General features: G+C 37.1%; 1 protein-coding gene across 1 annotated transcript; it reads left to right on the forward strand.

The window, feature by feature from the left end:
• Positions 1 to 798: 798 nt before the first annotated feature.
• On the forward strand, positions 799 to 4,158 carry LOC118046179 (vicianin hydrolase). The gene is made up of 13 exons (XM_035054971.2): positions 799 to 957; positions 1,080 to 1,149; positions 1,251 to 1,309; positions 1,421 to 1,496; positions 1,581 to 1,658; positions 1,746 to 1,833; positions 1,940 to 2,192; positions 2,336 to 2,454; positions 2,642 to 2,859; positions 2,965 to 2,996; positions 3,184 to 3,286; positions 3,407 to 3,515; positions 3,772 to 4,158. Exons 1-13 carry the CDS (start codon positions 799 to 801, stop codon positions 3,938 to 3,940), a joined length of 1,533 nt encoding a protein of 510 aa, XP_034910862.1. The 3' UTR covers positions 3,941 to 4,158.
• The last annotated feature ends 10,139 nt before the right edge of the window (positions 4,159 to 14,297 follow it).

Genomic DNA, 14,297 nt, shown 5'->3' on the forward strand with positions numbered 1-14,297 from the left:
AATGCTTTGTCTAGTTTTGTTATAAAATTAACCGATTTGTCTTGCTAGTCACGAGACAAGAATATCGTAAAAGATAGACCAAATTGCCAAGAAAAGATTTTAGAATAGAACAAGTCTAAACAGTCGTATTCTATTACATAATATGGCATCCATATCGAGAAAGGATTTAAAATAATATATGAAACAAGATATGTTTTGGAAATTGTACAAGATTTTATGGATTTTAAAATAATATAGCTGTACATTTAATTATGATTTAATTATGTACATCAATATAAAATAATTTAAATATAAATAATGAAATTGAAAAAAAAAACTAAATAAAAAATAAGATCAAGTTATTAAAGGTTCAAATTAAAAAAATAATTAAAAAAATATTATTTTAATAAATAGTATTTTATGAATATAGCTACAATTATGTAGACACACCTATTAGTATTTTGTTAATGCGACTTTTGGAATAGCTCTCAACCCTAATCTCCGTGCACTCAAATCTCACAACGTTCATAATTAATGCCAATTATATTGTATAAAACATGACAACAATATATAAAACATGACAACAAATATATCAAACCTACCTGGGTAGTAATGGCTATACAGTCTAGCTAGCCTGGATCAGAAAAATCCAGTTGGCACAAATAATCTTTGATATATTATTGTTGATAAGATGGATAGATACATTATGAGAATAGTCTCCATCAAGAATTAATAATAATTCAAAACGAGTGAAAAGGCACCTTTTGTAACAATATAAAGGGGCTTGAAGCAAAGTTGTAGCATTCAAGCTATCGAGTAATGGCAAATATTCAAGGAGCCTTCCTCCTCCCTTTCGTAGTCGTTGCTGGCTTGTTAGCGAGCACTCACGGTGCAAAACCTAGCCGTTACTCAATGCCCTTCAACAGGACAAGTTTTCCGAAAGATTTCACGTTTGGAGCTGGCACTGCTGCTTATCAGGTACACAGCACTTAGAGTCAGTGCAATGAACTTGTTGCTGCGTTTAATTACGCGGTGAACCTTGAGCATTTTCTTGCTTTCATATGCTTGTATTTACCCCTTGCTTTTTCTGTGTTTCTAAGTCTGAAGGAGCAGCATATATTGATGGAAAGGGACCAAGTATTTGGGACACCTTCACTAAACAGCATCCAGGTCCATTTCTCTAAACTTGGCTTCTCGGCTTTTATATGCAATTTTACTATCCATTTAACGGGGAACTTGGATTAAAAATAAAAATTACGATGTACTTGCAGAGAAAATTTGGGACCATAGCACAGGAAATGTAGCTATCGACTTTTATCATCGATACAAGGTATGGCCACTCAATTTTCCACCATGTATATCTTCGTATCATATAGCAAACTTATATATGTATATTCTAAGGAAATTCCGTTTTACTAATATTTAGTATAAAATGTCTTAGGAGGACATACAATTGATGAAAAAAATTGGCTTGGACTCCTTCAGGTTCTCCATCTCATGGTCAAGAGTGTTACCGAGTACGAAAATCACTCAAATCAATTTCTTCGGCATCACAATTATGTTCATATGATATTCATAATTGATTCTTCTTTCATTTTCAGAGGGAAAAATTAGTGGAGGAGTGAACCCTCTGGGTGTCAGATTCTACAACAATCTCATCAATGAGCTCTTAGCTAATGGTGATTATCCGATATCTACCTTGCAGTACTCCAAGCTCTACCATTGATATTTGCTTTTGGTTTCTGATTAATGTTAATTATGCACAGGCATAACACCTTTTGTAACATTGTTTCACTGGGATCTTCCACAAGCACTTGACGATGAGTATTCCGGATTCCTAAGCTCCAAAGCTGTGTAAGATACATAACAATATAGGCGAATGTAATTTTAATCTAATTACTATTGTCATAATGTTCAAGATCTCATATCACTTAATTAACTGGTAAGATTAATGTATTAGGGATGATTACCTTGACTATGCGGACTTTTGCTTCAAAACTTTTGGCGATCGAGTGAAGCACTGGTGCACATTTAATGAGCCATACTCGTTCAGCAACAATGGCTACAATGGCGGTACTTTCGCTCCAGGCCGTTGCTCTAACTATGTCGGAAACTGCACGCTCGGTAACTCCGGTACAGAACCCTACATGGTAGCCCATAACTTGATTCTTGGACATGCAGCTGCTGTGAAATTGTACAGGGAGAAATATCAGGTTTGCGTGCATACCTGGAGCTGTGTGCAATGAAATCCATAATAAATCATGATGCACTGTAAATAAATTAAACAAAGCAAAAGTGAGACTTCTTGACAAGAAAAGGCTGTGAACTTAAGGGGATATTTCATTTTTAATTGCAGGCTTCTCAAAAGGGAAAAATCGGGATCACTATAGTGACAAACTGGTTTATACCAAAATCTCCAAAATCAGAGGAAGATATCAAAGCAGCCTATAGAGAACTTGATTTTCTGTTTGGTTGGTAATTTCTTGACACTAATTTTCATCTCGCTAGTTAGTTTCTCCCTGTGATTTTTCGATGCGTGCTCATCATAACGTGCTCTTACCCTTTTTCTAAAAATCTGCCCTTAAAAATCCTAGGCGGTTGCATCACATTTTGGCTAAAATGATAGCAACAGTCACACCTTAATCGTCACAAAACTGTGCAGGTTTGCGAATCCACTTACTTACGGAGATTATCCTGAGACCATGAAAGCTATAGTGGGACATCGACTACCCAAATTTACTAAAGAGGAATCTGCTTTGGTAAAAGGGTCAATAGATTTTCTTGGTGTGAATTACTACACTACAAATTATGCAGCAAACAATCTAGCTCCTAATAAAATCAACTTTAGTTACTCTGGAGATTCCCATACCATTCTCTCAAGTAAGCTAAGAAAATAAAATTTATTCTCATTTAATTATTTTTCTTCTTTTAAGCCTTAATATATATAAATACACTCTAAAGGGTCATTTTAATTTTTTACCCCAGCTTCCAAGGGTGGACATCCTATCGGTACACCGGTACTTTCTTTCCCAATTCTATGCTTCATTTCATAATTAATCTATCACCTTCCACTGAGCCCAAATGAAAGAAAAATGGGAAGGATTTTCTTCTATAAATGTTCCTATTTTTACACATCAATTAGTTTGTCCAAATAGAACAGGGCGTAATTATTTGCTAAGGAAATTCTATGTTATTGTTTCACAGACAGCTTTGAATTGGCTATTCATCTATCCGAAGGGAATTTATGACCTTATGCTGTATGTAAGGGACAAGTACAAGAACCCTCCGGTTTACATTACTGAGAATGGTAATACTTAAGAGCAGTTGTGCATCTTTAATACTTTATGACAAGTACGTCTATTATTATGGAATTTTTTCTTAATAATATCCAGAGCTGATATATTGTTGAATCTTCCTTGATTTACAGGTCTCGCTGATGCAAATAATGCATCATTGCCAGTTAAAGAAGCTCTGAAAGATGGGCTAAGAATAAGATACTTAGCTAGCCATCTGCAATATCTTTCAAAAGCCATCAAGTGAGCCCTCATTCTCTGATATATGTTATTGCTTTCTGTTTTCAAAAACATTAAAATAGATGATTAGTTGCCGAACATCAAACAAAATAATTAGGTTAGAGTGCTCCAGGGAAGGTTTTATTTATAAGAAATTCAAAACAAATTAACTATTTTCTTTCTTTTGAAAAATTCTGGAAAGAGAATTTACACCAAAATAACCCTTAGGCACTAGCATTGATGTTGAAGAAGAGTAGTCATGGTTTTCTTCTTGGTGCAGGGAGGGAGCTAATGTGAAGGGATACTATCAATGGGCATTTTGGGACGATTTTGAATGGGATGCTGGATATACCGTCCGTTTTGGCATGATTTATATTGATTTCAAGAACAATTTAAAGAGATATATGAAATACTCGGCGTATTGGTTCAAGATGTTCCTCCTACACTGAGTTGTTGAGGTTGAGTTGGTTAACCCTAGCTCGGTCATCTTAATTTGTTGCTTTATGAGTGATTAGAGAAGTTTAGACAAGGAGAATCTTCCTTGCAATATGACAACGATGTCTGTCCCTCGTCTCTTGTATGTTTTCTTGTAATAATCCCCATGTTTTTTTTCCATGGTGTGGCTTGTTCAATAAAGAACGAGACGTCATCCTTCTGTCTTTTACGACATGTGAGAAATCCTATATTTCCATTTGCTTTATAAACTTCTCAATTTGAATGTTTTGAGGGAAAATCTGAACAGAAAAGAATTCTAATGTGAATTACAAACTTTTCTTTATGCCTAAACATCAATTATTGGTGGCAGAAGAAAATAATATATGGTCAGATCGGATCTGATCAGATCGGCAGATGGCCTGCTTCGGTGGTCCAATGCTCACTCTTTCAGGATTAATAATATATGGTCTCCTCCTATGATTAATAGCCTCAAATGGAATGTGGACGGCTCTTCTCTTAGTAAGTCAGGCCCCTCTGGAATAGGTGGTGTGCTGCAAAATCATCATGGCCATCTGCTCGGTATGTTCTCTATTCCAGTTGGTATTTTAGACTTTAATATTGCTGAGTTAAGGGCTATTGTCAAATCCATTGAACTATCAGCATCTAATTGCCTCTTACACCATCAACACCTCATCATCGAATCTGACTCTGTCAATGTTATTCACTGGATGAATAATCCTCTCAGCCGTCCCTGGAAGCATCATAATTTGTTCTCCTTTGTTAATAGACTGAAAGCATATTTTGGTTCAATCACCTTCTCATATATCTTTCGTGAAAGTAATTACATGGCAGATGGCTTGGCTAAACAAGGAGTGCGGAGATCAAGTGATTTTGTTGCCTGGCTTTGAATTTTCTATAGTTGGGCTGTTGTTTCTTTCCCCATTATGTCTTTGAGCAATTTCTGTTTTGTTTTGTAGAGAAATGTTTAGCTTCAGCTCATTCGGATGGGTTTTTTGTGATTTTCTTTGCTTTGGTTTATCTTAAGTTGCGCTTTATCCTATATATGGTTTTTTGTCATAATATGATATTGTGTAGCTTTGGTTCTATCCCCGTCAGATTTTGACGTTTAAATAATATATGTATCTTTCAAAAAAAAAAAATCAATTATTGGTGGCAAACTATGCCTAATCTCGATTGATGATGTACTTAAAAGGGCCCCCGAACTCATGTACACCCTTGCTTCCTGCATTTATCTGCTTCCAATGGTTTTGCTAGTTAACAACAAATTTCCATATATAAACAAGGATAGGCCATTAATTCCCTCGAAGGATTTTGTATAAACCCTAAATCTGTTTAAGAGTTATTCCTCTCAAGCCCATCCTAAATTTATTCAATATTCAGTTCAAAAAGAGAGAGAACTAATTGTTCGGTATTTACTCTCCACTTCTAACGTACTGTCCACTTGCAGTAGCGTGAATTATTCTTAATTAGTCGGTTTGTATACAATCTTTTTGTAATTCTTAATTTGTTTTTTTCTTACCATCTTTTTGTTAAGCAGGAGTTATGTTCTATTAAACCCTTCTCACCTTAATCAATCCTTGCTTGACAGGAAATGAGCAGATAAATAGATCGCTTATCAATCATATTCGAAAACAATGAGAGAAGAAATTGTTGCATCTGGTGCTTAATTTCGAGACCCAGGCTTCAAAAATCAAGTTAAAGGCTTTCGGAGTTCATTTAGCTTCAAAGAGCCCAACATTAGTAATAAAACATGGCACATGCTGATGTGGGACACGCTAGTGTCTTAATGCTTATAAAACATGCTGATGTGGGACAGTACCAAAGGCTTGACAATTTTGCTGGCCTAGATACTTATCTTGCTCGTTGATCATATTTCCACCTGCACCATTGCTTGCGTGTGTGAATAACCTGGCCTCAACTATAGGAATGTGCTGTAATTCCTATAGTGTAAATCTAATATTTTTTAGGTTACTCATGAGTTCAGGTGGATGGGAGTTTGATGAACTCTGCTAATAGCCGATCAAATTTTTTATTTTATTAATAGATGTAAAAAAATATTTATTTTTTATTAATATTATTAGAAAAAAATGAATTTTTTAATTTTCTTCATTTCATCAAAATAATAAGGTTTGTGGATTATAAATACCTCATAAAAACATCCTAGTAAAAGATTTATAATTTCTATTATTTAAACATTTGCATTTTTATTTTTAAAGTATTTATTATACAAAAACAAGAATAAACATATTTGTTCTTGGAACTTAAAATCTATTCTAGCATTTATTATAATTCTTTATTAAAAATTATTGACTTTATTATCAGAGGATATCTAAACCCTATTGTTGTAACCCATTTTTGGGTCCCCACAAAAAATAAAATAAATAGCCAAAAGAGGTTAGAAAAATAACAGGAGGCAGAAGTGCTCAGAAAATGGTCAGAACAATTAGTCAAGGAGGTTAAAAATACAAAGATGGATTTTTTGATAGTATATTCTTGAATGATGAAAGCCCTGTTGGATAAGAAAATTAGAAGTTTGAGGAGAAAAGTCCAAATTTGGATGTTTATGGACTTAATTGGATTTTTAATTGAATTTATAGGGGATTTGATTGCAAGAAAAATTCATTTTTAAGTCAATTTGGGCTTTAATTAGAAGAAATTTAAGTTCTAGGGCCAAAATATATTTTTTAGGAATTTATTGGGGCAAATCAGGGGCTTAATTGCATAAATATTGAAGTTTAATGGCCAATTAGGGACTTAATTGAGAAAATCCGAAACCAGGAACCAAATTGGAAGAGGCACGTAAATAGGAGGGCTGTATTGGATTGATCCGGGGGCCTCATTGAAGAAATTGGAAGTTTATGGATCAATTGAGGGCTCAATTCCATAAATCAGAGGCCAAGAACCAAAGTGAAAAACGCGGCCAACTATGGGGGCGGGGACCGAAATTGGCAGGGATGCAATTGCAATGAACAAAAGATGATTGAGGGTTGATTTGAGAATTGGAGCGGTCTGGCGCCACATTTAAATGAAACGGCGCGTTTTCTCCAAAACGACGCCGTTTCATACATTAAAAAAAAAAAATGAAGGCCGAACGGTGCCGTTTTAAACAGCACTGTTCCCCTTTCTTCTTCCCCCCCCCCGAACGTGCAGCATTGGAAGAAACTTTGTTTAATCGTCCGGTGCCCCTCTCTCCTCGCATGCGCTGACAAGACCCGAAGCCCATACACCTCGGACGACGCAAAGCCAGGAGAGTCACGCCTTGGCATCCACACTCGCCGACCAGCCGACTGGCGCTACCCCGCTCCCCATGCAGTCCCGCGCCCTTTGCCCCCTATAAAGGACGGGGAGGAGACCCCGAAAAAAGGGGGGAAGGAGACCAAAACCGAGAGGGAGGAGAGAGAGGGAGAGAACGAGCCTAAGAGAGAAATGAAGTAGAGAGAGAAAGGAAAGAGAAGGGGAAAGTTTGAAACCGGGGAGGGAAGTTTTTTTAAAACAGAACCGAGAAGACAAGAGGGTAAGCACAGGTAAAACGAATCGAGAAAGAAGGAACGAAAGAAAACCAGAGGAGAAGGGAAGAGGACGAAATCTCCCTCTCTCCGCCACTTGGGAACAACCACAGCGCCACCCGGAGCTGTCGTCCGCGAGTCACGACACTGCAGCACCACCAGCAACGCGTCACCGCCTCCGCGCCGGGTACACTTTCTGCCCCCTCACTGTTTGCATTTTACTTGTTTTTTTCCTCCTGCATGCCGGGTTCCGCATGCAGGAGGAGGGGAGGGGAAAATATTCCCCTCCCCCCGGTCAATTATGCGCTGGGCCAGGCTGATGCTGGCCCAGCATTGTGGGTTTATTTTCTTCTCTGGGCCAGACAGGGTCTGGCCCAGAAATAATTTTGTTTGGGCCAGAATGGTTCTGGCCCAATCTTGCTGTCTGGGCCGGATCTGGCCCAGACTAAGAGGGGAGTTTGTTGGGCCGAATCCAGCCCAACCCTTTTGGGGCTGAGTCTAGCCCGTTTATCTGGGCCAGCCCAGCCCACATAATATATTATGTTATATTATATATTATATTATATATGTGTGTGTGTGTCTATATATATATATATATATATATATATATATATATATATATATATATATATTATATATATATATATTTTGAAAAGAAACAAAAAGAGAAAATATTCTGAAAAATCTTGAAAAAAAATATTGTTTGGTTTTCCTGCATATTTTTGGCCAAATGACTTAATATTGGTTTGTATTTTTTATACCGTAGAAATACAAATTCAGTATTAAAATACCCGGTTTTCGTCAACAAAAAAAATGTTTATATAAAAAAATGTTTTCTTATGTGTTGCATACGGCCAATACTCTAACATGTTTTGAACGTTTTTATATATATAAAAAAATATATACATATTGGAAGTTTCAAAAAAATATGTTTCTGCATGGATTTCTTAAACACAACCAAAAATTATTTTCTTGCATTTCTGGATTTTACAACATGTTTGTAAAACTCCAAAGGGTATTGGCCAATATTCCAAAAAAATATAAAAATCCTATTTTAGGGGGAATTCATGTATTATTCACCGCTAATATTTAGATAAAGAAATCCTTAAAGGACGAATATCCAAAATATTATTGGGAGTAATAAATCCGCACACATCCTTGAAAAAGCCTTGATTATAATCGAGGACATTTCAATTTATTTGTTTTTGCTCCACGATTTACGAGCCGTGAGAGTATAGAATACAATATATATTATATATATATATATATATATATATATATATTATATATATATATATATATATATATATAATATATATAGATTTTTTAGCGCCCTAGATTTCTAAATTTTTTTTTTCCCTCCTTGCGATTTACGAGTCGCAAACTCTTGAAATACTAAGGGAAAAAATGAGCTTTCAAAGCACATGGAATCTCCTTGGATTTCTATCTAAATAAATTTTATTTGAATCAAACCTAAAAAAACTGATGGGATTAGAAAACACCAACACCATAGCAATTATAGAGCAACCCAAACACCAAGCAGCTTACCTTAGGTAGGGCGTACTAGGGGTGCTAATACCTTCCCTTTACGCAACCAGTCCCTTGCCTTAGAATCTCTAATAGACCAGTTAGGGTTCCTACTTACCATAATACTAGGTGGTGACTCATTTACACAAAAGAAAAACCCTGAAATTCAATCGAATGGTCGCCACGAGGGTGCGACAGGATGGCGACTCCACTGGAGACTTAGGACTAAGCTTGATATTTTGTTTGTTTATGCTATGCGTTATTGGTTTTTGTTTTCTTATATGAATGATACTTTGTTTAAAAGCTTTAGCATGCATCTTTACATTCTATCATACATGGTATAGTCATGCATCACTTTATTATTATTATTATTATGTTTTTGAGGGCACACAAATGTAACTTTAAGTTAAGTGGGGAACTAGCAGCTTGTCTTATGACTTGAGTCAAGGTTTAAAGTTTGTGTAAACCCTAACTCTTTGCTGAGTGTTTAGACTGATTGTGATTGGTACACGTGTCATCCCACTATCTGCTGAACCTCCATATCGCCTTTACAAGGGTGATCACTAGAACAGCAAGAGACCCTCATTTTAGAGACCCAGTAGTAAACCTACCCTATGTCTCACGTAAAGGAACTAGAACCTATCCTTAGGGAGTATGTTCCATAATATCTTTTGCATCAAAACAAGTCTAACCCCAATGCATTTTTGAATTATAGGACTTGTGAACGAAATGGCCATCATCACTAAATATTCCATCGTAGAGTATGGGAAAAATTCTGAACTGTCACAATTGACTGAAAGAGACTGCCTTAGAAGCGATGCTAAGAAGATGTCACCAATCAAGAACCTGAATTGCATTATCAATGAGGGGAACAAATTAAAGACTCATTTTCAGAATGTAGATAAAGATGCATTTTTTAGGAAATACAGACGTTTGGTGGAAATCGCAAGGATAGAAGTTTTAAGCCCAGCTGTGCGAGATTTAGTTCATTTGTAGGATGCAGACTACCGATGTTTTTCCTTTGGAAGCATAGACCTATGTCCCACGGTTGAAGAATATGGATTGTTAACCGAGTTTCCAAACAACCTGTATTGGATTTATTTGCCTTTGAGATCCAACAAGATCATCCCTGAACTGTCAAAACTGCTCAGAATCTCCAACTTGAAAAAGTTTTTGGAAAAGAATGGTACCGGTTTGAAATGGAGGATGCTAGAATTTGAATTGGAAAAGAAGTCATAATTAGAAAGAGAGAAATTGATTGCTTTGGGTATATTTGGCCTTGTGTTGTTCCCAAGCCAGAATGGTTTAGTGAGTTTGGAGGCCGCTGCCGCTTATGTAGAGTATGAGAATACGCAAATCAATCCAGTGGTTGCTATGTTAGCTGAAATGATTTTGACGCTTAACCATTGTAGGAGGACCGAAAAAGGAGCAATGAGATGTTGTATGCAATTGTTTTATATTTGGATGGTTAGCCATATCGAAACAAAAAAACCTGTCTTCAATAATTTTTGATGGTTCGCCCAAAAACCCCTAAAGTTAGTAGAAGAAGAAGAATGGGGAGATCTAGACAACCAAGGTTGGGTTGACAAATTAAAAGGTTTGCCTAATAGTGGTTTTAAGTGGAGAGCCCCATGGGTAACAACAGTGAAGGTCCTAATGAGTTGTGGACAAAGACGTTGGGTACCATTAGTAGGGATTATAGGTTATGTGAGTTATGCTCCTGCCTTAGTGGTAAGGTAGCTTGGGGGCATGCAGTTTGTTCCCAGGACTATGGGAATTGCTCAATTCTATGGTTTTGTTCAAAGATCCTATTGCAGAAGAGGTTTTGGAGATTATCAAATAGGATTGGAAGCATCTGGTTTTGGTTGAGATATAAGGCTTAAAAGATCAAAGGATATGCAAAATGGAGAGACTTAGCTGCTTCAGCCATGCCTTGTGTAGAAGCCAAATCTCCTCAAGCTGTAGAAGAGCCTATTAAGAGAAAAAGGGTTAACAATGAAGATGAGTTGAGAAGGCAAGTGGAAAAACTTCGAATAGAGTTGAGCAAAAGCAGAAAAGATAAGGCAATGGTGGAAGAAATGATGCTCGAAGAGGATAAAAGGAGAGCATTTCTAGATGAGCAAATACAGTCTAGAGATGCAAAAATAACAAAGCTCGAGTTCAAGCTAGGTGAGGAGAAGATTGCTAGGGAAAGAAGTGAGAAGGAGCTTAAAGGGATGAGTTTGGATTGGATGCAAAGTTGCTCTGAACTTGAAGCAATGGAGATGGACTTTAACGATTGCCAAGAAAATGCATAATATTACCAAGAAAAAATTGGTGCAAGTACAGTTCGACTAATGGATAGGATTGGGGAAGTATAAGGATTTGAATAAGAAATATATGGAGTGGGAAAGTCGTTCTACGGGGATTGTAGAAGAAAGTAAAAGGAGAGGTTTCGAGGATGTCGAAGCAGAGTTAGCGGTTAAGAAGAATGAGATAAAAGTTATGAGGATAAAACTTGACAAAGAACGTGAAAAGGTGAAGTATTTAGAAAAGAAGCTAGTAACAATGGAAAAACACAAGGATCAAATCGACGCCAACAACACTGCTTTGAACAGAACCAACATGTTGCTCATAGAAAAGATGACCAAGACAAATGAGCAAATGGACGAAGCTGTTGCACATGCTCGAATTATTAGAATCAATGCGCGGAATGTGGGAGGAGACATCATTCGCTATCGCCGAAGCCTAGCTGAAACCAATGCCTTTCTAGGGAAGATTAAGAATCGTGGCTTTGCTTTCTTACCTTTGGCTAAAGAGTTTATGGAGGAAAGGGATTAACATATTGTATTTCTTTTTATTTCTAAATGTAATGAATTTATCAAGCATTAATGAAAAGGGCGTTGACCCATCTTCTTATGCAAAATCTGTCTATTGGTGAATATGATTCAAGCAAACGACTCGAAAGGCAGAACTCCTATCAAAGAAATGTGACGAGAAACTATGCTTATAATGTGATGGCTATTATTCGTTCACAAGAAGGTTGCATCCATACCCAATGAACAAAGCATTCTTATCACAATCATGCATTTTTCTCATACATCTATGCACACATCTACAGATCATGAAACATAGGTCCCACATCTAGAATCCACCAAACCCGGTCCAGGTCAAAGATGGAGAACGAAGAAAGAGCTCATTTAGAGTCACACTATCAGACTGAGTTAGAATCCATAAAAAATGAAGTTACTAGGCTGACCAACCTACTCGAGCAACTTTTGAGAGCTAAGAACGGGGAGGGAACGTCAGCACAACCACCTGAAGGAGCACCAGCAGCTCACATCCCTCAAGCATCTCAAAACCAGGGGACAAACTCGGCCAATGAACAACATTTTGTGCCTATTACCCCTACCCAACCAACTCAGGCTCCAATCACTGTTGACTTAACAATAAAGGGAATCCTGGATAATAGGTCTCCCAATTTGATGGACCAAGACAAGTTGTTTGCCTTGGAAGAAAGATTAAGGGCAATTGAGGGTAATGACTAGTTTGATCCCATGCGAGCAGCGGAGGTGTGTTTAGTACCAAACATTATAGTGCCAAAAGATTTTAGGATACCAAAGTTCATTAAGTACACTGGTTTGGAATGCCCAAACACTCACCTTCGATCCTATTGCAATAAAATAGCGGAAGTAATCCGTGATGATAAACTGCTAATCTATTTCTTTCAAGATAGCCTCGCAGGGTCCGCTTTGAGCTGCTACATGAGGTTAGATAGTGTCAGGATCAGGAGCTAGAGAGACTTGGTGGAGGCTTTCCTTAAGCAGTACAAGTTCAACATGGAAATCGCTCCTGATCGAACAAGTCTTGTCGCACCCGACATCGCGGCGGCCCTAAAAAATAATTTTCTTGAATTATGGAAAAAGAACAGATTTCTGGCATCCGGTTCTTTTAGGGAAAAATATCTTGTTTAAGGAGTCGCCACCTAGTATTATGGTCACTAGGAACCCTAACTGGTCAACAGAGATTCTATGGCTCGGGATTGGTTACGTAAAAGGGAAGATATTATCACCCCTTAAATGTTCTGCCTAAGGCAGACTGCATTGTTGGTTTTGTCTTAAATTGCTAAATGTTTATTAGTTTATGTTCTAATGATTTATTCACAATATTCCTGACTCTGGCGTCAGTGAATATTCAACTACGGATAATTCCAACTCTGGCGCTGGTAATTATTAAGTAGTTAAAAAAATTAAATCTAGATGTTTTTTTTTGTTTTTTTTATGTAGTAAAAAATAATAATAATAATTAAATCAGTGTCTTTTATTCCTGACTCTGGCGTCAGTGAATAAATAAATAAATAAATTCATTTTTCATACATGCACATATATTTTTCTTGCCAAATAAAAAAATATAATGAATAAAAATAATATAAACTTAGACCAGTATTTTATTCCCGACTCTGTCGTTGGTGAATAAACCGATAAATTTATATTATTTTTTTTCCATGCATACACATATTTTTTCATTTTTTTTATTTCTACTATTTTTATTTATTTTTTAAAATTTTTTTATTATCTATTTATATTTTTTTGGGGCCGGGCCCAGTTCAGCCCAAAAGAGGCTGGACTGGGCCCAGCCAGCCCGGCCACTGGCCCAAGCCAGTGGCCTGGCAGAGTTTAATTAAATTTCAACTAAACTGCACGCGTGAAGCAATTTCACGCGTGCAGCAACTGTGCGAAGGTAATTAAATTACCTTCGCACAGTTCTTTCATTATGCTCAATTTCAAACAAGAATGAAGAGAAGAATGGGATTGGTTTACCTGCTTCTGGAAATCGCGAGGAGGCTTGCAGCACAGTGATTTCGTGCTCGTCTGCGTATGACTGTCCCCTTCTGTTTTCCTTTTGCTTTGGTGATGATGAAGGTCACGGCTGGCTTCTTGGGTTCTTTCTATTATTCTGGACTTTCTCTCTTGGTTTCTTCCTTTGCTTCTGTTTCTGTGGTTTTATTCCCTTGCCTCTAGTTCCAAAGGTCAAAGGACAGCAACGATGGAGGCTGGTAGCCGTTGGTTTTTTTTTTTTTGCTTCTGTTCGTCTGCTCCTCTGTTATCGTCTCCCTATGCCTCCCAGTTCTTTTTCTCTTAGTCCGTGGTTCCCCCTTTTTTTTTTTTTTCGTTTATGTGATCCCCCAGCTTTTCTCCTCTGGTTTTTTGTCTGGGTTTAGCTGAAGTTTTTCCTCGGTTTCTCGTCCAAAATCCCACTGTTTCCCCCCCTTTCAGTCCCCTGGTTCTGTCTCTTTTCTCCCCTCTCAACCCCTCGGTTCTGTATTTCCCTTGGGTAT

This window comes from Populus alba, chromosome 1 (genome assembly GCF_005239225.2).
Source record: "Populus alba chromosome 1, ASM523922v2, whole genome shotgun sequence".
NCBI lineage: Eukaryota > Viridiplantae > Streptophyta > Magnoliopsida > Malpighiales > Salicaceae > Populus > Populus alba.

What these genes read in the sequence shown, in the direction of transcription:
- LOC118046179 (XM_035054971.2), top strand. Translation starts at nt 799, where the DNA reads ATGGCAAATATTCAAGGAGCCTTCCTCCTCCCTTTCGTAGTCGTTGCT. An exon ending in ACTTTTATCATCGATACAAG is followed by an intron (nt 1,310 to 1,420) that starts GTATGGCCACTC and finishes AAAATGTCTTAG; the next exon opens with GAGGACATACAATTGATGAA. An exon ending in TGTACAGGGAGAAATATCAG is followed by an intron (nt 2,193 to 2,335) that starts GTTTGCGTGCAT and finishes TTTTAATTGCAG; the next exon opens with GCTTCTCAAAAGGGAAAAAT.